The following is a 24,657-nucleotide window of genomic DNA, read 5'->3' on the forward strand; positions in this document are numbered from 1 at the left end:
GTGTGAGCGCTTGTGTCTAATCAAGATGTGTTTTTGGTATAGGCATTGATTTCTTTTCTTTTTGTTTATTTTTAGACTCCTCCTCTTTGTCTTTTTTACTTTTTTTCCTTATTGTATTGTTACTAAATGTGTGTGCATGTGTTTGGTCTCCTCTTCTTCATAATTTTTACTTTTTTTCCTTATTATATTGTTACTAAATGTCTATGTGTGAGTGTGTATATGTTTGGACTCCTCTTCTTCATAATTCTTTTTTGTGTATGTGTGTGTTTGGACTCCTCTCCTTCATAATTTTTGTGTGTGTATGTTTGGACTCCTCTCCTTCATATTTTTTGCGTGTGTTTGAACTTCTCTTCTTCATAATTTTTTTGTGTGTGTGCATGCGCACGTGTGTGGACTCCTTTTCTTCATAATTTTTGCTTTTCTTCTTTATTATATTGTTATTAAATGTGTGTGTTTGCATGTGCACTCTTCTTCATAATTTTTGCTTTTCTTGCATATTGCATTGTTACTTTGTGTGTATGTGTGTTTGGACTTCTCTTCTTCATAATTTTGGTGTGTGTGGACTCACTTTCTTCATAATTTTTGCTTTTCTTCCTTATTATATTGTTACTAAATTTGTGTGTGTGTGTGCGTGTGCACTCTTCTTCATAATTTTTGCTTCTCTTCCTTATTGTATTGTTACCATATGTGTATGGGTGTGCACTCTTCTTCATAATTTTTTCTTTTCTTCCTTATTGTGGGCTCCTCTTCTTCATAATTTTTGCTTCTCTTTCTGATTGTATTCTTACTAAGTGTGTGTGTGTGGACTTCTCCTCTTCATAATTTTTTCATTTCTTCCTTATTGTATTGTTACTAAATTTGTGTGTGTATGCATGCATGCGTGTGCTTCTTTATTTATTTAGTATTTTTAATATTTTGGATTAAATTTAAATGTTAATTAACGTTGATAGTAATTAGTTTCACAATGAAATTACCAAATTCCTATAATACTCTTGGATTTACTTCCTTCAGTTATTAGGTTAAATCATGTTTTGCATGTTATTTATATTTAATTGATTTTCATCAAACTTTTTGAAGAAAGTCTTGCCTCAGATTTGGGAGATTTATATTAAGTAGTATTACACTTTTCAAGTAATATTTCAAATGAAAATTTTGGGATATCTCTAGGGTTAGGTAATATTGTGATTTAAAAAATTCTTGAATTCTATTGTTAATTTTGGAACTAATAATTTTCAACACGTTTTATTAATCCGAGATAACATAACATGAAAAAAATTGGGTTAGGATTGATTTTTTTTATGAAATTCATTTCAGATCAACTTGACAGGACTTGAAATTAAATTGGATAATGTTAGAATTGACAAAAAAATAATATGAACTAATTTGAATATTTAGATAAATGTTACTTTAATAGAATTTATTAGAGATAAATTATAGAAATGTTAAAGGACAATATCAATAATAGTTAAAATCACTTAGGAAAAAAAATACCATAGATGAAATTATTATATATTGTATATAGTTGTATCATTATATAGTTATAATTATTCATATTATTCTTGATTTTTATTTAAATATTTATTATAGTATTCGATAGTGAGAACGCGATTTGGTTAATAAGACTATTGACGTATTTTAAAGGTTTTAATATATAATTTTTAATAATTTGTAAGTAAGACAAAATATTATATGGTGTGTTTTATTAATAATAAGTTGGGGTAATTTGACATTTACCAGCAAAAATGTTGGAATAATTTGGTGAAAAAGTTAAAATGCTAAAAACATTTAGAAGACTGAAGACAATAAAAAATTTTGAGTCAACAGGTTCTGTCGAGTCAACCTAAACATTGAGTTGGGTTAGGACTGAAAATTTTGACATAATATTAATTCAAATCATGTTAGAGTTAAAGATCTCTAACCCAAAACCAAAGCTAAGACAATACAAACATGATCGATGACATGAATTGCTAGATCTAGCAAGTTCCATAATGTATGCCTATATATTTTACCAAAATCCCTAATAGAAAGAGGCATATAAATAGTTTTTTAGGATTATACTAAATATAGGTGTTAATGAAATTTTTTGTCACCAATTGATGTACATGATGTAGAGTTTTGTATAAGATAGATTCTCATAGCAATGTTAACAAACTAAAACTAAAGACTAATATCCACTACGGTTTAGAGTAAATGCATAAAAAAAATTGGACATAAGTGGTTTTTAAACATTTTACTTTTAAACTTACATCTACGGTTATGACATTAATGACTTTAAGATAATGCTCTAACAAAACATGTATATAGAAATTAAAAAGAAGTTCCCTGACAATGACTTAGTCATGTGCATGTGTGTTGTGAAAGAGGTATGCATTAATGTCATGTTCTTCTAGCCTAGTTCAAAGAGAAGTTTGCATTAATGTCATGTTCTTTCAGCCTGGTTGATAAAAAAGTTTGCATTAAAGTCATATTCTTCCGACCTAGTTTCCATGGGAATATTAGGCATGATATTGTACTTTTTGTTGGATAAACATATAAATAGATATGATAAAGTGTCAACTGGGTTTTATTCAATTTCTATATTTTTTTAAATCGTTTAAGTTTGCTTAACCGATTTTCAAAAGTAGAAAAATTGGTACTTGAATCAAAAAATTTTTATAGTTGATCATCCTTTTTCTAATTTGGTACTGATTACTGGTCTACAACGACCTAAGAAATGGACATGTTTGATCCATTTTCATTCTCTCACCCTAACAATCTAATCGCTACAATTTGAAGCATGATTGGAACTGCGTCCAACCGTACACAAATGCAGAGCAAGTTTACAAGAGTGGGAAGGGAAAAAAAAGACAAATTTCTTACGTATGATGACATTTGATTAAATCAAAATGACCTTCAAAGACTAGATAGAGTGACGAAACTTATGAGATATGCAAAATTTATAGTATCTTTATTGTTGTCGAGAACGAGATGTCTATGATAAGATGACATAGAGAAAAAAATATGTCAGATCCATCGAACAGGGTTCAAGAGGTATGGAAACTCAAATTGTACTTAATTTTAATCTGCAAGCTTCTACTCCATCAACATGACATTATAATGCATAATTTGCATGAGATAAAACAACAAAATTCATTGTTGCTACATATTCTTCCATTTTTTTAATCAAATTTTTTTTCATTGTAATGGTTAATACCTTTATTGTCCATAATATAGGCATGTTATTAGAAATTTAGCTAGAAAAGATATTTTGAAACTTTTCAATAAATTAAGTTTGAAACTTAAAAAGAATTTGAAATTTTTCAAAAATATATCTCTGGTGCTTACTTTTGATATCTAGTTTGTCAAATAAAAAACAAATTTCGTAAGTGTTATAATACATTAGTTGGATAATAATTGGTGTAGAAGTGTCCACAAGTCTAGTCGGGGCGTGTCGTGCTTTGTTTAATACAACCCACCAAACTTACAGGTCATGTTAGGGCAAGACCCCTTAAAATGCAGGTCTTACATGTCATGTTAGCCCATTGAATACCAAGGCCTACCTTCAAGGGCTTTTACTATGTTAACCCACATGCTTTTCAAACAAACTAAAGCTTAACTGAGCTTGTAGTGGTGGAATATATACATATAAATATTTAAAATTTAAACAATCAGCCTGAATATCCCCTTGGACCACCTTTCAGGAATATGTTTTCATGAAACATGACATTAACAAACCATAAGGTGTTTTAAGAACACGATACCTGCATTTGGATGCTCTTTTGGTCTTTACATGGCAATTAAATTGTTATCCAACCTACTACGAGGTGACACCTTGGTATTCATACAAAGCACAAATGAAACGAAGGTCAAAACCAGTCACTTGAGGTTGTTAAGACTCTATGAACATGGGGGGTGAAGGGGAGGGAGTGGAGGGGGGAGAGTGACACTCGGTCAAATAGGTGTTTGTCCTTGTGTTTGGGCAAAAGTTTTGAAACTATGAAAACCGTTCTATATTTATAAAACACAATGAACAGTTATTCATCCTTGATCCTTTTTCCATATGATTCGTGATTTATTTAGATTTTAGATGCAAATTTGGATGATACTTGGACAAAATTTTATCCTAATCCATGCCACCATGAATGGGCGTTCATGATTAAGAAAAAAGTCAAATTAAGTTAATTTAATCCTATTGAACAAGCTCAATCCAATCATAGTTTCATCTCTATTCAAATGTCTTTGGATTATCGCCAAATAACCTTATATTTCTTGTTAAACACTTTTGCAATGACTAATATGAACCTACAGAGAGGGGGTGAATAGATTCTTAACAAAAAATTAAAGTATACATTTTAATAAATTCTAGAGTAAACTTTGTTGAACACACAACAACAACAACAATAATAAATTAATAAATAGATTACGATTTTTACAGAAGCACAACAGTAATAAATTTTGCAACAAAAATAAATAACAGTAGCAATAATAAATAACAATATCAACAACAACAATAATAAATAACAACAATAATAGACAAAATTTAAAGAGTTTAAGTTGTAGAAATGCTCAATTATAGTGGTTCAGAGCTTTCTTTTATAAGCCTCCTATGTCTTTTTCTCAAAGCAAACCGCCTTAAAGTTTTATTATTTCTTAAAAAAGTTTCTACATATAGTATATCCAGGATTGTCCAACTACACTAGTTGATACGGGATTGTGCCCATAATGTTTAATTACAAACAGATGAAAGTGATAATGCCTCTATAAGGCTGTAAATACAAGTTGAGTGCACAAAACTCTCAATGAATAAAAATGGAAGCTTAGTGAGAGTGATAGAGAGAAATTAGAGTAATTTTTGTTTTTTTTTTTTTCGCTTTTTAGATTTTCTAACCTTTTGCTCTTTAATCCAAAACCAATTTATAGAACTAGTTGTGTTCTGTTGGATTAAGTTTTCATCAAGAATCAACTAAAAAATTTAGCAAAGAAGACATACCTCGATTAGAGTTGCAATGGATAGCTTTAAATTCTTTAACAAATAGTTTTAAATATACTTAGTACGGGTGACAGATCTATGTCACAGGCGACTTGCTTTATTTATATTTTTAGAAAAAAAAACCAGAAGCTTGATTTTAAGAGGGGTACGACTGAGAAGTTTTGAAAACTACACCATTGAGAAGATTTCACAAGTGTCACAACTTGATTGAATTTTGTGTCATAATTAAGAGGTTTTCAGAAGCTACCTAAGAGGGATGAATTTTACTTGTGTCATACCTAAACTAGATTTTGTGTCAGTTGGGATAATTTTCAGAGTGTTATAGTTGGGACAATAAGTCTTTGGACACATGGTAGCAATAATGAGATGTGATAGCAATCTAGGAAGAAAGAGTGTCATGACTGGGACATTCTTCAAGTGTCCTAGTTAGGATATTCAATGCAATTGGACACATGGCGACGAGCCATTGCTTAGAGGTGAACATGGCAGCAATTTGCGAAGAGAGATGTCATGGTTGGGACATTTTTCAAGTGTCCTAGCTAGGACCATTCTAGTGCATTTGACTTGAACACATGACGACAATGGATTGGTACTTCCTTGAACACGTGCCAACAAGACATTGAATACTTCACATGTGGCATGAAACTCATGGTTAGAACAATTAAATCATTATGGTTAGAACTTTTCTCTTTTCAAATAATTTTGTTTCTAAGAGACTGAATGGTTAACAAATGGTTTTGTCATTGGAGAGGTATGAAAAATATTTCCTTGCTTCAGATTTATCTACATATTTCATAGATTGTCTATCTTTTAATGCATTCATGCATTCTTTGGACATATTAATATATTAAACTTATATTTCTATTATCATCAAATCATTAAGATTCAACAACCTCTTCTTTTTTTATTGATGACAAATTTAGTTTAGAAAGAAAATATAATACAAAATATGAAATTTAAATATGAATCACACTTACTCCCCTTCACTTTTACCCTAAAAAAATAAACAATATTTCTTTTACTAATTTCTCTCCCTTTTTGTCAGCAATCAAACATTAATATCAAATAATGTTACACAAAATTAGTATAGAATAAAAATCTAGCAGAGAATTCCGCATTCAATATCAATATATGATAAAAGAGAGCTAACATCAAAACATAGCAAAAATAAAATAAGAAACCAAGATTATGAAATGCAAAAGATGAAATGGATGATCATAGATAATAATGCATCCATTCACGAACTTCTTATTGAAAGCTCTTATAATCATCTCTTAAGCGTTGTTGTTCAAGTATGATGTGATCTTGCCTTTCATGAATTCCATCCAGACACAGATGTAGAACCCAAAACCCTTTGCTCATGAAACTTTTTATAATAGCATATTGAATTTGGAACGTGTTTATCATTTCTTGACCTTCCATTCTAGGTTTTTTTTTAGTCCGAGAGTTTGATCTTGGAATATTGCGAGGTATGGAGGAACTTGATACTCAAGAGGAATTTGTTATTCTTCACTGTTAATAATTCTTTGATGCCTTGGATAGTAAGCTCTGAATTAGTAGCCTCTTTGGTCAGTTCATTCAATCAATTCCATATTTATCAAGGATTGAGCTGAAAGAAGGTTCGAATCTCTAAATTTTATGAGGTAATCTGGATCTTTTGCTGTTAGGTTTAATCCAAGTTTTATTGCAATGAAGGATACGATTATACTAAATTGAATTGCATGATTATCAGTTTTAATAAGGCATAATTGATGGATCAACCAGCAAATAGTATCAACTTAAATTCCATGCTGATTAGCAAACATCAATTGTAAGTCACGAATTGAAACATATTCATTCGAGTCTTTTTAGGCATTTAGAGTATAGGTAATTAACTTATGAAGTACCGTATAGACTGGATTATCCAACTTTCTAGACTTAGATGTAAATCATAAACATCTCAACCTTCTAACTTATCTAAGCTACAGAATGGTTAGAGTTTTTTGGAGAACCTATTATTCCAATCTAGGCACATTCTAATCATTCAATAAGCATTTCTAGAGTAACAGCCAAATCATTTTCATGCAACTTGAATTTCATAGTATAATTTACAATGTGATGTTCGACATCTATTCCTACTTTCAAAGAACTGTAAAACTAGTAAACCAGATTATTATATATATCAAGTCTCATAAAAAAGTAAATTCCCCTTTTTCATCCAATAACTATCTCCATAAACTGATCAACAATTTCAGTTTCCTCTAAAATAGACAAGAACACAGTCTTTCCCACAAAAACTTTTCTATTTCTAATTTCAGTCAAACAAACCTTCTGTTCATCTCTTCCAACAAGGATATTATAATATAATTGAAAATTATCTGAATCCTCGAACCTAGGTTGTTTAGTTCTTGGAAACATAAAGATGAATCACAATATTAAGGACTTGAATTTGCCGAAGACACAAATTTGTGAGAATCAAGATAAATTTGAGAGCAAACCGTGAAAACTTATCAACAAGAATCTTCTGTAAGGAAATGCAATATGATGTGAGTATGTGATGAGTGTTGTCCTTGTGAAAATTTTGAAAGAAAGAAAATGGAGCAAACTGGAGCAAAGTGAGGCAAAAAAAAAAAAAACAAAGAAGAAGAAAATATATGTCGACAAAGAAAATAAATAGAAAAAAAAGTTTAAAAAAATAATAATAATATTAAAAAAATGTAACACTAAATGACAAAAATTATATATATAATTTTTTTTATTATAAGAACACATTGTCATGGGTGGCATGATTTGCATGCATACTATGACACATGTGACCCCAAACAAAATTTAAAAAAATATAAAATATGTAAAAATGAATACATGTAATATTGTGAGTATCCAAATCACATTTAGCTTGTTGTGTTGAAAATCCCTTTTATTAGATGCATTTTCCAAAAATGAGTATAAGTGATTTTTGTTAGTGCAGAAAAAAATTTTAAAGCCTTTTCAGACAATCACATCAAAAACAATAAAAAAATTTAAATATATGTTTTTCAAATAGTCACAACGACACAATAAAAACAAAAAAAAAATTAGATCAAGATTTTCAGACACTCATAGTAGAAACAATAGTAACAAAAAAAAAAAAATTAGATTAAGGTTTTCTAGACAATCACAACAGAAACAATAAAATATAGATTGTATTCAGTAGAAAGATGTATTGATCAAAATATCTCAAAAAATATGAAATTTGTATATTTTGATCGAATCAAGGACATTTGATATAATTTGAGATTTCGAGATTCGATCAACTTTGAATACAGGTTTGAATTGATTCGATTTGAATTCACATTATGCATTTATGCTATATGAATAGAAATACATTTTCAAATGATCACAAATCATCCACATTAATCTTATCAAGCACAAACATCACATAATCAATATCGTTATCAAACAAAATACTATAATAGAGTTAACACAATAAAAAATTTATATCAATGAGAGCATTAAACACTTATTTGATTTGTGTTAATTATACCAAGCTCTCTTTGAATAAAGCAAAAATGACCCTTTTTAAGAGGCTTATAAAATTTTTAACAAGTTGATTGTTAGTATCAATAAATTTAATCTAAATATTACCCTTCCTAACATGATCATGCAAAAAGTGATGTCTAATGTTTATGTGCTTCATCTTAGAATGCAAGATAAGATTTTTACAAAATTGAATTACACTTGTATTGTCACAAAATATTGGAATGTTTTTCATTTCAAAACCAAAATCCATAAGTTGTTGTTTCATCCATAAGAGTTGCGCACAACAACTAGCTACGAAAATGTACTTGGCTTCTGTAGTAAATGTTACCACTGAATTTTGTTTCTTTTAAAACCAAAAGACAAACATGTTACCTGAAAAATGACAAGTGTCGTTTGTGCTTTTTCTATCTATTTGACATCCTCTGAAATCGACATCCAAAAATACTTGTAATTTGAATAAGGATCTCTTAGAGTATCATAAACTAACATTTTAGGTTTCCTTAAGGTATCTTAAGATTCGTTTCATAACATTTAGATGTGATTTCTTAGGATTTGCTTGAAAACGTGCACACATGCATATACTAAACATGATATCGGGCCTAGATATGGTTAAATATAATAGTGCACCTATCATGCTTTTATATGCTTTGATTCCAACACTTTTACCTCCCTTATCCATATCTAATTTTAGAGAAGTGCTTATAAGAGTGGGTTGCTCTTTGGCATGTTGCATGTTAAACCTTTTGAGAAGTTCTTTGACATATTTAGCTTCGTTGAGTAAAATCCTTTCCTTTGTTCATTTGATTTGAAGTCCTAGGAAGTAATTAAACTATCCCATCATGTTCACTTCAAACTCACCTTACATCATCATAGAAAACTCTCTACAATGAGACTTATTAGTAACATTGAAGATGATGTTATCAACATAAATTTGAACAATCAAAATGTCTTACATACATCTTTTTGTAAATAAGGTGGTATCCGTCTTTCCTTTTGAAAAACCATTTTCAATTAAAAAAAGACTTAATCTTTCATACTAAGCTATAAGAGCTTACTTTAAACCATATAAAGCTTTTTTTTAATCTAAACACATGATTTGAAAGTTCATGATTTTCAAAATTGAGGGTTGTTTAACATAGACCTCTTATTGAATAAAACTATTTAAATAGCCACTTTTAACATTCATATGAAATAGTTTGAAAATCAAAATGACATGCATATGCAAGTAACATCATAATTGCTTCTAGTCTAGCTATGAGTGCATAAGTTTCATCGAAATCAATACCTTTCTCTCTAAAGTACCTTTGAGCAACTAGTCTTGCCTTGTTTCGAATAATAACGTTAGACTCATCTACCTTGTTTCGATATAACCATTTTGTGTCAATGGTGGGATAATCTATTGGCCTTGGAACTAGTTCCTAAACATTGCTTCTTTTAAATTAGTCCAATGCTTCTTGCATTGCAAGCACTTAACATTCTTCTTTAGGAGTTTCCTCTATCTTCTTGAGTTCCATTTGTGACAAAAGTGTCACAAATTGGCATGTGTTCCTTAATGAAGCTCTAGTTTTTACTCCTTGGGTAGGGTCTCCAATAATCATTCCTTCTTTCATTTCACCCTTCACTATTAGATATGAGATTTCTCTTTGTGATTCTTGAGGTTACATGAATTCATCATTTTGGTCTTCAACCTCAACTTGATGATCTTCTTGCTCTTCTTTTGGTTGAGATGAGTCATTGATTTATAGATCATCTATGAGTTTAATGACTTTATCTTCATTTTTATTATCTATACACTTAAGAGATTCCTCAAATATCATATGAATAGATTTTTCAACTAAGAAAGTTCTTTTGTTGAAGACTCTATATGTTTTGGATGAGGAAAAGTAACTTAGGAAGATTGCTTCATCCGACTTGACATCAAATTTTCCTAAGTTATCTTTACCATTATTTAACACAAAATATTTGCACCCAAAAGGATGAAAATATGCGATATTAGGCTTTTTTCATTTAAATACCTTTTAAAGAGTTTTCTTGAGAATTGACTTAATCATAGCCCTATTTATGATGTAAGATGAAGTATTAATGGCTTCACCCTAAAATTACTTAGACAAATCAGTTTCACACAACATGGTCCTAGTCATTTCTACAAATATTTTATTTCTTCTCTCAACAACTTCGTTTTGTTGAGGGGTCATAGGTGCCAAAAATTATGTTCAATGCCATGTTCATTACAATTATTTCAAAATCTGAATCTTCAAACTTTTTTCATGATCACTTCTAAGACATGCAATTGCATAACCTACTTGGTTTTACAATTACCTAACAAATGGTACAAATGTATGAAATGCATCACTTTTATTTGCAAAAAACAAGACCTAAGTAAATCTTGAAAAATCATCAACAATTACAAAACAATAATGTTTTCCACCTAGGCTTGTAGTTCTAAATGGTCCACACAAATCTATATGTAAAAGTTGAAAGGCTCTTGAAGTTGAAACACAATTTTTAGACTTAAAGCAAATTCTTGTTTGTTTGCCTTTCATGCAAACATCACATCCAACCTTTTAGTGCCTATTTTACATTTTTCAAATAATTCATTCAAACCAGATACCTTTTTATTTAATTTTTCATGTTCCTCTTTCATGCATGTTAATTCATTTAGGTATGAATCCATTTTATTTCTATTAACATCATACTTCTTAGTTAACTCATCATGATCATGTAAAAGTATATCATGTTCCTTTTTAATACAAATTAATTGTTTCTTTAATGATTTATATTTTGCTTCTATGTTTTCATACTCATTTATCAAGTTTTCAAATGTATCTTGTAATTTATACAAAGTGTATGAGTTTGAATCATTTACCTCATCCTCCAAAAACACTCTTGACCATGAAACATAGGTTGGCCTTTTCTTACTCTGACTCACTTCCATCGCTTAGCAAACACTTTCTTCTTGAATCTCTTTTCCTTATCCTTCTTCTTTCTCAAAGCATAATCTTGGCAAATATGGCCTGGTTTTTTACGTTCATAACATATTATCTCATTATTGCTTTTTTTGCCATTTTTCTTTGTTCCTCTTTTTCTAATAAACCCCTTGCCTTTGTTCCTCTTTGATCTTGATAGAAATTTGCTAAACTTTCTAGCTAAGAGATTCACATCATCTATATCTGTGGAAGAATTTACTTCCTCTTCCTTTTTAACCATAACCTTCAATGTTATATCTCTTTTAGCCTAAACTTTTTCTTTCTTTTGGTTTTATTCTTCATTTTATAGGTAAGACGACTTCTCATAAGCTCATCCATTCCTAGCTTGCTAAGATCATTAAACTCCTTAATAGCCGTTACCTTCATGGTCCACAAATCTGGTAATAATCTTAAAATCTTCTTTACCAATTCGATTGTATCAAATCTTTTTCCGAGCCCTTTAAGATCATTCATTAAGTTTGAGAACCGCTTGTACATGTTGGTTATGTTTTCTCCCGACTTCATTTAGAATAACTCGTGTTCCCAAAAGAGAAGCTCGATCTTTGATTTTTTAACTTGGCTTGTTGTTTCATATGTGGTTTGGAGTATGATCCAAACTTCTTTAGTAGATTCACAAGCCAATACCCTATTAAATTCTATATCATCAAGAGCACAAAACAAGATTTTAATAGTTATAGCATTTAAGCTCATCATTAAAATTCATTTTATTTTTTAGTTCATTAGTCTTAGGGTTTATTAGCACTAAATCACTGTGTTTAATAATTATCCATAATTTAAAGTCAATAAACCTAACATGAAGCCTCATTCTAATTTTCCATTAGGTATAATTCATTTCACAAAACAAGGGAGGCCTAGTGGTGGATTCCTCTTCAACAAAAATAGAAGTAAGTGTATTAGCCATTAAGAAAAAAGATCATTTCTTTAATTTTAATAAAACTAGAGTCCATACTTTAATACCAATTGTTAAATACTCTTGCAATGACTAATATAAACCTAGAGAGGGGGTGGTTGAATAGGTTGTTAATAAAAAAAATTAAAGTATACACTTTAATAAATTCCAAAGCAAACTTTACTAAACATACAATAACAACAATAATAAATTAACAAACAGATTACGATTTTACAGAAGTATAACAGTAATAAAATTTACAATAGAAATAAATAACAACAGTAATAAATAACAACAACAGACAAAATTTAACAAGTTTGAGTTGTAGAAATGTTCAATTAGAGTGGTTTGGAGTTTTCTCTTGCGAGCCTCTTAAGTCAACTTTTCCAAGAAAACCGTCTTGGAGTTTCATTATCTCTTGAAGAATTTTCTATACATAGTATATTTGGGATTGTGCTCATTACACTAGTTGATATGAGATTGTGTTTACAATATTTAATTACAAAAAAGATGAAAGTATTAATACCTCTATAAGGCTGTAAAATGCAAGTTGAGTGCATAGAACTCTCAATTAATAAAAATGGAAGCTTAGTAAGAGTGATAGAGAGAAATTAGAGTAATTTTTGTTTTTATTTTTTTATTTTTGGCTTTTTAGATTTTCTAACCTTTTGCTCTTCAATCTGAAACCAATTTATAATGCTAGTTGTGTTTCATTAGATTGACTTGTCATCGAGAATCAATTGAAAAAATCAACAAAGAAAATGAACTGTGATTAGAGTTACAATGGATAGCTTTAAAAGCTTTAATAGATAGTTTTAAATATACTCAGCATAGGTAGCAGATCCGTGTCACTGGCAACTTGTTTTATTTTTATGTTTAGAAAAAAAATCCAGAAGCTTGAACAAGTATATGTTGACTTGCACACAATTGAAGTACGGGTTTGATTTTAAAAGAGACACGACTGGGAAGTTTTGAAAAACTGTACCACTAGGAAGATTTTATGTGTGTCACAATTTGATTGAATTTTGTGTCACAATTGGGAGGTTTTCAAAAACTGCATTAGAGGGACAAATTTTACACGTCACACCTGTACTAAATTCTATGTCACGATTGGGATAATTTTCAAGGTGTCATGGCTAGGACAATAAGTCTTTGGACCATGGTAGTGACACAAATTACTTAGACACGTGGTAGGGACGCATTAGACATAGCTTGGAGATGACACGTGGCAATAATCTAGGAAGAAAGAGTGTCATGGCTGGACATTTTTCAAATGTCCCAAAAATTGGACATGTGGCAATGAGCTATAGATTGATAGCTTCTTTGGACACATGGTGATGAGGCATTGCTTGGAGGTGACGTTTGACAACGATTTGTGAAGAGAGATGTCATGGCTGGGACATTTTTCAAGTGTCTCAACTAAGACCATTTTAGTGCATGTGACTTGAATATGTGGCGGCAATAGATTGACACTTCCTTGGACATGCGGTGTAATACCCTCAGATACGTTTCAGGGGCATTTGTGTCTTTTGATCCTATTTTGAGATATTTTCAGTTTTAAATAAATATGTTTACATGTGTGTGTGTTTATATATATATATATATATATATATATATAAATAAAACTAAATAATTAATAATGAGACAAAAAGATAAAGAAATATCTTAAAAGGTATAAATATATATAAAGAGAGAAAAAGACAAAAAAGGAAACTTCAATCCTTTTTCCATCATCTTCTCTCGTCCATTCCAGCAGCCAGCCTTCTTCATGCTATTTTCTTTTGTTTTGTGAAGAAAATGAAAGGGTTTTGGAAGACAAAATAAGAAAAGAAAACAAAGAAGTACTTTGGAAGTCTTGGTAACCAAAAGATCTCATTCCTTTCCCTTTTCCTGTGTTTATATATATATTAGATGCATGTTATATGAATATGTTAGTGTGTTTTAGTGTTGATTTAAGGTGGTTTTGGTGATAAGGGAAGCAAGACAAAGAGGAGAAAGTCAACTTACAAAGATTGACTTGAAATAAGGTAAGGGGTATTATCCTTGATATGTTACATGTTTTAGGCTTTTAGTTCATTGGCTCTATGTTATAAATGATGATTTTGAAGTTGAGAAATGTTGTTTTGCCATTTGAAGTATCTCTGTGTGTTAATTTGTTCATGGCAGAGAATTGGGTGATATTTACCGTTTTGCCACTAACTTCGTCTTATGTTTTGACTACCTTATCGGATGAATCATGAATACTATTATAACTTTTTCGAAAGCTCTTTGAATCCTAGTTTCAAAGATATATAGCTTGTATGAATTAGATACCATTTGGATTGTTAAATTGTATGAACAAAAAGACTGCCTTACCAAATAAACAGTAAATGCAGTTTTTGCTACTGATTTCGTCCCACGTTTTGGCTATCTTATCTGATGAATCATGAGTACTATTATAGCTTGTTAGAAAGCTATTTAAATCCTATTTTCAACGATATATAGCTTGTATGAATTAGAGACTTTTTGGACTATTAAATATTGTATGAACAAAAAAAAACTGTTTTACCTAAATAAACAGGAAATATAGGTTTTTGCCACTGAATTCATCCCACGTTTTGACTGTCTTATCGGATGAATCATGAGGGCTATTATAGCTTGTTGGAAAGCTCTTTGAATTCTCTTTTCAACGATATATAAATTATATTAATTAGAGACCGTTTGGATTGTTAAATTGTATGAACAAAAAAACTGTCCTACCAAATAAATAGTCCCGTGAATAGTAGTTTACAGTTTTTGGAAAGAAAGAAAGAAAAGGAGGAGAAAAAGGAAAGGAAGAAAGAAAGAAAGGAAAGGAAGGAAAGAAGAGAAAAAAGAAAAGAAAGGAAAACAAGAAAAGGAATTTGGGGCAAGAAAAGGAATTTGGGGCTTAAGATTCAGGGGTCGTCTTAAGAGTATGATCTAGTTAGTTATGAATAGTTTTATATGGAAGCAAGATTAGTAAGATATAAGACACGCATGTATGCTATGAACTATGATGGAGCACTTTATGCTACACCACCCGCAGTAGGGCATATCCGTAGTAGGACATAGACCCACAGTAGGGTCCGCTCGTAGTAGAGCACAATTCAAATTAAAAAATGATGTAATGAGAGAAATGAAAAGAGTTCGAGCTTAGAAAAGTGTCAAATCCTTATAGTTAGCATCCATAAAGTATCAAATAGATATCAGATAGGACAAAGTATGACCCAAATAATAAAGAATGAACTAGATTATCCCCTCGATTTCTTATAGAGGTTATGATGTGAGGTTGAGTCCCGAGAATGAGTTATAACAGGAAAGGAGATGGTTTACTTAATTATTTCCCCTTACTGAGTGTTCTTATCTTTCACTTCCTTTTCTTTCATGATTACAAGTACGGGTGACCGAGGTAGCTGCGAGACAAGGTCAAGTCAGTGAAGATAGACCAGGCTAGGGCTGGTTACCTATGGTTTTTGTTACATACATATGATACTGTTGATTTTTGGCCCTATTCAGATAGTTGTATAGTTGTACCTAGGGGCATGTATATGATTACTCTATGATCTTAGATATTTCATATGAGTTTTCATATGTGATATATATATCTTTTGTTCGCTTCCTGATTTTCAGTTTTCTTAGAATAATTTCTAAATACTTTTAGTGATGCATTTATTTTAAAGTTTTTTTTTTTTAAAATAGACACTTCGGATATTAATTTGTAACATTTCTCCTTCAGTGGATCGTATTTTTGGGGAGGGATGTTACAAGTTGGTATCAGTGCATGATTTTGGGAACCCAAAAGATGTTTTCTAAAACAAAATGGAGTAATCCAAGTAACATAGAGATGAAATACCTTTCAGCCACGTTGACCACCCTCACAACCGATTATTGTAAGTTAAGTTTTCACTTATACCTGCTAAGTTTTATGAGACTGATGTGTTCATTTTTAAGACCTATGAGTCGAACACTAGTAGATCCCTCTCAGAGGAGCCAGAGTGAAGGAGCAGCCCCTTAGGTACCCTAGGGGGCACTCAGTGCACACGATGTGCAAGAGATTTTCAGAGGAGATGATGAGAAAGCATAAAAGAGCTCCTATGCAGGGAAGTGAGACTACACATACACCGTCGACCTGGGGACATGATATGATGGAGGTTACTTTAGTATTTACAGCAGCCCCAGTGAGGACTCAGTTACATCCTATTTTTAACCTCCCTAGTATACACCAACCTCAAAATTTTGATAGTGCAAAGGACCCAATAGCAGCTGAAGAGTGGCTGGAATCAGTAGAGAGTGCAATGACCCTATTTGATATAACTGACCAGGAGAGTGAGATATGTCACCTATCTTTTCAAGTCAGTGGTTAGAATATGGTGAAACTTAGTCAGAGAGACGATCAATGTCTCAAAGATGACTTGGTCAGAGTTCAGACGTCGATATTACTTGTATTAGGGCCCAAGAGTTTATTAATCTAGTGTAGGGGACAAATTCAATAAAGGAATATTCTATAAAGTTTAATCAGTTATTACAGTATGCTTTTGAGATAACTAGTACAGAAATATGGTGTATATAGAAGTTCGTGTATGGGCTAGATTTGGAGATAGCCTGAGATGTTATGACGAGAGTGCAACCACCTAAGACTTATGCAGAGACCTTCGATAGAGCTTTGAAGGTAGAGATTTTTGTTATGAGGAGGTTCGATTAGACCACAAGGCAAAAAGTTACACCTCTTGCTGCCATGCCAGTTCCCTCGATGAGCAATGGTTCAGTTTCAACACAGAGAAACCCTTCTCCAGAATGAGATAGGAAAGGTAAACGACCTCTCTAGTTCAAAGACATGAAAAAGAATTGGAAAAGTGGAAAGAAACAGAGAGGACCTAAACCCTATCAAACACTCTCCTCTATGCTGCTTTCCACATTTCTGGCAAACTAGTATTTTGATAATTTGGCTAGGCTATTTTGATTTAATGGATTCATAAAAGCATGAAACATCTTCCCATGAATCTTGGATGTCTTTAGAGATACACTCAATCAATTATTATGCGAAAAATCTTATGATAACACCAGATCTAAAGAATAGACTTTTACCAACAAGCAATATGAATTCAACAATTTTAAACAATTAAATATACACAAAATTTCAGTCAAATCAAATTAATATAACATGAAATACATGTTGTAGCGATCATGCAATGCATCAAATCAAAATATAAAACAAATTTGATACATATTCAATCAAACAATGAATTTATATGTATGATTAGATACCTTTAAGCTCTGAAACCACTGTAAGGAATTTTTCATGCATTATAAAAAAAAAAAAGAGATTAAAATGGAATAAACATAAAAAAATCACATGAAAAGTATGATCCCTAGGATTAAGGCTCAAATTATACATAAAAAAGAAGAATAAAAACCTTCATACTTACGTTTGATAGTTCTTTCTCTTTGAAGTTATCCTAGATTTAAAATGCTTCCTTAATAATCTCTACAAGACCCTACTTGTCCATACAAGGGTTGTACAACAATAGAGGGATGCATGAGTACTAGCTTATGAAAACTAGTTGAGTATATTGAAGGATTAGAGAATAAATTTCGAAGAAAATTTTCTTAAGGAGAGAGAGAGTAACGGTAAAGAGAGAAATTTTATGAAAAATATAAGAACCAACAAGATGGCTAGGGTTATGGAATGTTATGAATTTATACCATAACCCTGATGACTGCTTTACTTACTCTACCCAAAGTCATTGGTTATTTGCGTAATTAGTCTTAGCCCTTTAATTAGGGCTGGATTCGAGCCGAGCCAAGCTCAGCTCGGCTCGCAGCCAGCTCGGGCTCGGCTCGGTCTATTTATGGCCGGCTCGAGTTCGGCTTGGCTCATTTATGGCTCGGCTCGGCTCATTTTTCATATCAAAACGACATCGTTTTGTGTATATATATGGATCAAAACGACGTCGTTTTGTATAAAAAAATTTAAAAAAAAATCTACCGAGCCAATCCGAGCCAGCTCGAGCTTGGCTCGTTTCGGGCTCAAACCGAGCTCAAGCTCGAGCTGGCTCACCTCGAGTCCAGCCTACCTTTAATCATACTAATTAGACTTTCAATCATGATTTAAATATTTATTTCTAAATATTTGCATACATAATTTCATAAATCTAAATCCACCAACCCGAGGTGATTTACTCTTTGTGCCTTACACAATAATATTTCAAGTCATAACGAACAACCCTTTATGTGTAGGATTCATAAGTTCCCTAATATACTGACAATGAATAAAATTCACAATTAATCTACAATTAATTATATATTTTATTCACAAACCATGAGTGACCTATAACAAGACATTATAACCACTTAATATACTAGAAGTCACGTTAATTGATGTAACATTTCAATGGTATGATTCTCATGCAATCGAATCATTCATCATATTGATATCTCACCAAGATTGAGGGTAAAAATAGTGTCCACCTTAGTTATCTTGACTTCTCAACTTGACTTTCGAGATGACGACAGGGTTTAATTGGATATGAACTTCAACCTTAATCCATACTATAACCATATATTTCATTGGTCATAGTCATTAATCAAACAACACCATATTATAGCCACTTCTTATTCTTTTCAATAAATCAGCTAATGAGGTTGCCCTATGTAGTATTTAACAATAAATATAGAAGTTAGCTAGTACAAGAAAAGATTGTAATTCATACTTTTTAGTTGGAACTGACCAATCTATAATTATTTGCACTTTTTTAGAGTCCATGCTCACATGTCGATTTCTAATTAAATGGCCAAGGAAAATAATCTTTTTTTTGTCAAAATCTCCCTTCTCTATTTCCACATATTGTTGAAATTTCCACAGCCTTAATAACACTTTCCTCAGATGCATTGAGTGTCATCCAATGACCAATTGTAAATGACAATGTCATCAAAGAACATGGCTACAACCACTAAACCATCCAAGAACTCACACAATACAATGATATATTGTTCATCAAATTACAAAATATGGTAAAGGCATTTGTTAAGTTGAATGGCATGGCAAGGAACCCATACAAGCCATATCTTATAAGACATGTAGTCTTTAGCTCATCCCTTTTGACAATCCTAACTTGTCAATATTCGTTCCTCAAATTCAACTTTATTAACCAAAAAGATACATTTTCTTCACAATAATCTTGTTCAATGCATGATAATTCATAGATATTCTCAACAAACTATTCAACTTCTTTTGGAATAAGTCCAAAGTAGTATAAGAAGCCTTTCAATGTTGAATGTAACTTGGCTCAAGTAGTTTATTCAACTACTTTGTTAATTCCACCAACTCGAAGGGAGTCATTCGATAGGGTAAACGAGTAAGAGAAGTTGATTGTGACATCAACTTGAGTCCATGGTTAATAGCTTTCCTTGGTGGCAGTGTCTTAGGTAACTTTAGTAGCATCATATTTGAAAACTTTCACAATACTTCAGCCACTAAATTTGGCAACTCCACCATCTTATGTGCCTTCAACTCAATCACAACAACCAAATATGTGTCTTAGGTAACTTTAGTAGCTTCACATTTGAAAACTTTCACAACACTTCAGCCACTAAATTTGGTAACTCCACCATCTTATGTGTGTTCAAACCTTTTTCAATAACCATAGTAAACACCTGACCAATATTGCTCCTATTTTATTCCTTTGCATGTGAGGACAACATGGATAAAGGATGAATATGCATCTTGCATTACCATCACTCCTCTAAAGTGTGGCATGAGAGCCAATTTTCCTTTCCTATAGAAATCCATCCTAAGGATGATATCAAAGTCATCCAAGGGAATCACCAAAATATTACTTTAGTAGACCAACTTTTTACAATAACACACATATTATACGTCATTCTAACAATCGTCTATGCCTTAACTTTCACTATTTTAAAGAAGTTGAAGCATTAACTTACTTTTTAATTAAACTTTTTCATAACTTGTTAATCTATGAAGGTATGAGTAACAACCATGTCTACCATTGCCATGATGTCATCCATTCACCTTTATAAGTAAATGCATCGATGAAGAATGGAAACAAAAATGTCTATCATATTAGCCAAGCCATGTGATTTAGCAATTGCATAAGGTTTACCAATGTAGCAATATTTGGTGTTAAGTGACTAGAGGACTCGTCAATCAAAAAAACATCTAACGTTTCCTTCTTCGTACAATATATGACCTTTTGAGGACTATTGCATAAAAAGCACCCTTAATTACTCTTTGAATCCAATCCTATTTCTGCTTTCCTTTCTCATTTTCACTTGTGTATCCCTTCTTAAATTTGTCCTTCTTCAATATATTTTTCTCTTCCTTTGCTTCCTTTAGATTTCACAACAACATTATCATTACTCACCTTGAATTCAACTAGCCCATTTGATAGATCATACTTAACAAGTCTTTCACATCATACCATCTTAACTCTATCTAAGTCTAACTCTAAAATGTTGACATAAGGTTGAATAGTCTATCTTCTTGAGACATGATTTAGACATCCAAAATTAACAAGTTGAAGTCTTTCACATAGTCATGTATCGTCCTCGTATCCTTGGATCTTTGTACAACATCCCTTACATAATGAGAGAAATTACAAGGTATGAATTGATCTTTCATTTCCTTATTTAGTATGTCCTAAGTATCAATCTTCAATCTCCTAACAATATCATCTTCTCTCATTTGAGTCCGCCACCATAACTTAATGCCTCTAAATAGATATATACTATAGACACCTTTTTTCGTATTTGGAATTCGCGTGACTAAGAAATACTGCTCCATGTCCCAAACAAAATTCTTAAGCTCTTTGGCACTCCTAATCCCATTGTAAAAGTTAAAGTTTGGCACTTTTAAAGAGTGACATCCCTTAGATCACCTCTCATGCTATCAACATCGTTTTGCAACACTGCTAACTCCTCGTGGAAGTCACAATTCTCCCATGGTATCTTGTCCATCTTTTCCGTGAGAGAATTCTGAATCTTGGCAACATCAACCTCTAATTGAGAAATTTGTCCTAGCACATTGTGAGGTTCCTCCCCCTCACCAAAATTTGGTTGGATAGCCCAACAAAAACTCCAACTTTGAAACCTGCTTGTTTAGTTTGTTGTTGCCACCAACCTTCACCCTTTCACAAGGCTCTTTTACCAATTGTCACAAGAGAAATATTTCTAGCCAAAATTTATGAAAACAACACCCTGAGATGCATTCAAATCCCTTGACTTGATTCAACACTCTACTGATTCTTGTGACGGTTAAGAGAACACAATCATGTAGTAAACTCTGTGTAGTTCTCGTAAACATCAAACAAATATTAGTATATCAAATTACAAGAGCAATCCTAATCTTTTATTAATCTTTACTCCAACTATTACAAAGGAATCATGCACTCTTGCATGTTACAATATCAAACAACCAACCTATAAAAGGAGACAAGGCAAATGCACAAAATAGTTTGACAGTCGAAAATGTTTGAAATTAAAACCCGGCATTTGACACCCATAATCGCTCATGCATAAAATTAGGATCTTTATCTGCATAATTCCTATAACTAAGACAAAGCCAACTGTCGTGCACAGGCAGCATAACTTTACCCCTGCAAACACATACTCGAATTGTCAAAGTCATAGACACCACACCCAGCCACCCAAGCGCTTCCCATTTTTTTTGTTCCTTCTCACTTGTCAGCTCATTGACAAACCGCTAACATCAGCCCACACCTAGAGCTCACACTATGGGCAACCAGCCCACACTCAACACAAACTACCTTGGCACACATTTCATGTCATTATTCATCCGTCTGAGAGTAAACCTAGTGTTCTCACTCAATCACGTTTCTTTGCCTTCATGAATCAATGGGTAATCTACCACCAAACATATCCTACACATCTCAAACCAAAGTCAATGGGTTGAGTACACCTACCGCATAAACTATATGTTGCCATTCCTAGTTCCCACCAGTGGTGCGCCAAAAAGCAAGTATCATTGGCACGTAGGCAGCTAAGTTTTTTTGTCTCCATAATTAATGGCCTAATTATTAAAGTACTTCTTGAACCGCCATTAGTGTTTATGATATTGATTAGTGTAAACTGAAACTCGCTAGTTCATTTTCAAATACAATAAGCACGATTTTAGTGGTGAGCATGACAAAATGATTCATATCTACTTTTGCCACACAACAAAAGAAAAAAGAAAGTAGAAAAATAACAGCAAAGAAATTAAGGACAATAGAAACACAACTACATGTCATAATAATAGTGCAGTCCAGTCACATGAAAATGATAATAGCAATACTCATGATGGATGTCTCCCTCTTCCCTCAGCCTCAGAAACTACAAAACAATGCAAAAGCTAAGGCTATGATCAAGGATCCAACTGAAATGGAAAGCATTGAGGAAGCTGAGGACGCTGGAGCTGGTGCTTGGGCTTGCTCATTTTCTCCTCCACTCGTGGGTGAAGGAGCTGCTGCACCACTTGGAGACACACCTGCAACATTATTATTATTAACAACAATATGTCACATAAATCACACACTTTCCCATGCAATGCTATACATACTTACTTTTGAGTAAACAAATAATGCGTTATCATATGATTTGGTGTTTCTTTATCATTAATTCAAAATCATTGAATCACTTCATAATATACATCAAGTCCCATTTGCGTGCTCAAATGGGTAGCACAGTTTGACTGATTTGGTATATTAGGACCACTAAACATAAGTGAAAGAGAAGCCCATCATACTTTTAATGTCCCAAGTTTCATGTTAGGCAAGTTTCTCTCAAGTAATCAACTTGAAACCAAATTTCATCACCATCATAAGTTACATATCTTAGTGCTAACAAATCCTAGAATATGATTGATTAATTAATTAAAAACAAATATATTAGCTAGAACTATATCCATATGTATACATATAGATTCCTACTCAATAATTAAAACAATTATAATTAAAATAACACCCAAATCTCACATATGAACGCAAACTTCACCCATTTTAAAATAATAGAATAATTTTTTCATGTCCAGGGTATGATTTACAAAATTAACAAACAAAATCAGACAAAACACTGAATAGACTTGTCTCCAATATATATCCACTGCCTTATCTTAAAATTAAAAATAAATATCATAAGAAAAAATACAGCGCAGGACATACCAGGTGCACCAGCAGGAGAAAGAGACACTACAAAACAAAAACAAAAAGTTCTCGAGTCAGAGGATGGGCATTCTTCACAAAGATGACAAAAATATCTATACAAAGTCAGTATAAATTATGATATTTTGTATACAGTTTTATGAAAAAAGACAAAAAATATATGATATTTCAAAAGAACAAGTAAAACGACAATACTGACAACGCTTCGTGACAGGCTATTTTGATAAAATAAAATAGAGGGGGGCGTTGATGTTAAAACATAGAGTATAAAGTTTTCTTTTTTAAGAAGTTCAGTTGGGGCAATTGCCCCCACTCACCTGTAACAGCACCAAGATAAAACGATAAGGAAGAAGGATGAATCCCAGAATTTGTGTAGTTTAAGAGTTAACTAATGGGGGCTATTATTGTAACTATAAAAAATAGAAGATGAAAGAGCACTCACGATTACACTTGCTGGCAGGGGGGGTAGAGACTTTGCAGGCATCAGGGAGAGTGAGGGCCTTTGTGACATTCAAAGTAACACCCAAAGAGGCACTGCTCTTAAAGGCTTCACAAAGGCACTCAGCATCAGTTTTTAACACTTTTTTAAGCCCCGAACAGCATGTCGCTGCCGGTTTCGTCTCCGTACTTCCCGCCGAAACAAATGAGAGACAATCCACCATGTTCACTATCAGACTCGAACAGTCGACGGCCGGCGCTGGGGCAGCCGCGTTATTGGCGCAATCACCAAGATGAACGGCGTAGATTGAGAGAATCAACAAGAAAGCAAGTTTGGATGCCATGCTCTGCTGCTGTTGTTGACTTGAGAGAGAATGTGGATGGGTGTGACTGCCAGAGCTGAAATAAATAAATGAGAGAGAGATTGCTCCTTTCAAAAAGAAAAAGAGAGAAAAGTTGCCGTGTGGGCACACTAGTCGGTGCAATGAAGATGCTTCTGGTACGTGTTTCATCATGTGTGCTAAGTTTCATCTTGATTTTGGACGGTAGAGAAAGCAGCTTTAGATTTTTCGAATTACGGTTATTTTGATTTCCAGTAATTAATATTAAATACGTTACATATATATGACAGCACATGAGCAGCGCTTATGATACTTTCCATACAGAAACATTCTTTAACATTTTCAACTGTTGTCATTCTAT

The 24,657-nt window shown here is 32.3% G+C and overlaps 1 protein-coding gene across 1 annotated transcript; it reads right to left on the reverse strand.

Annotated features, from left to right (window-relative positions):
- Window positions 1-22,576: 22,576 nt before the first annotated feature.
- Window positions 22,577-24,423, reverse strand: LOC123193659 (non-specific lipid transfer protein GPI-anchored 31-like). The gene is made up of 3 exons (XM_044606721.1): window positions 23,960-24,423; window positions 23,518-23,544; window positions 22,577-22,844 (listed from the first exon to the last, which is right to left on the reverse strand). Exons 1-3 carry the CDS (start codon window positions 24,297-24,299, stop codon window positions 22,684-22,686), a joined length of 528 nt encoding a protein of 175 aa, XP_044462656.1. The 5' UTR covers window positions 24,300-24,423; the 3' UTR covers window positions 22,577-22,683.
- Window positions 24,424-24,657: the final 234 nt, after the last annotated feature.

The sequence above is a fragment of the Mangifera indica genome, chromosome 12 (genome assembly GCF_011075055.1).
Source record: "Mangifera indica cultivar Alphonso chromosome 12, CATAS_Mindica_2.1, whole genome shotgun sequence".
NCBI lineage: Eukaryota > Viridiplantae > Streptophyta > Magnoliopsida > Sapindales > Anacardiaceae > Mangifera > Mangifera indica.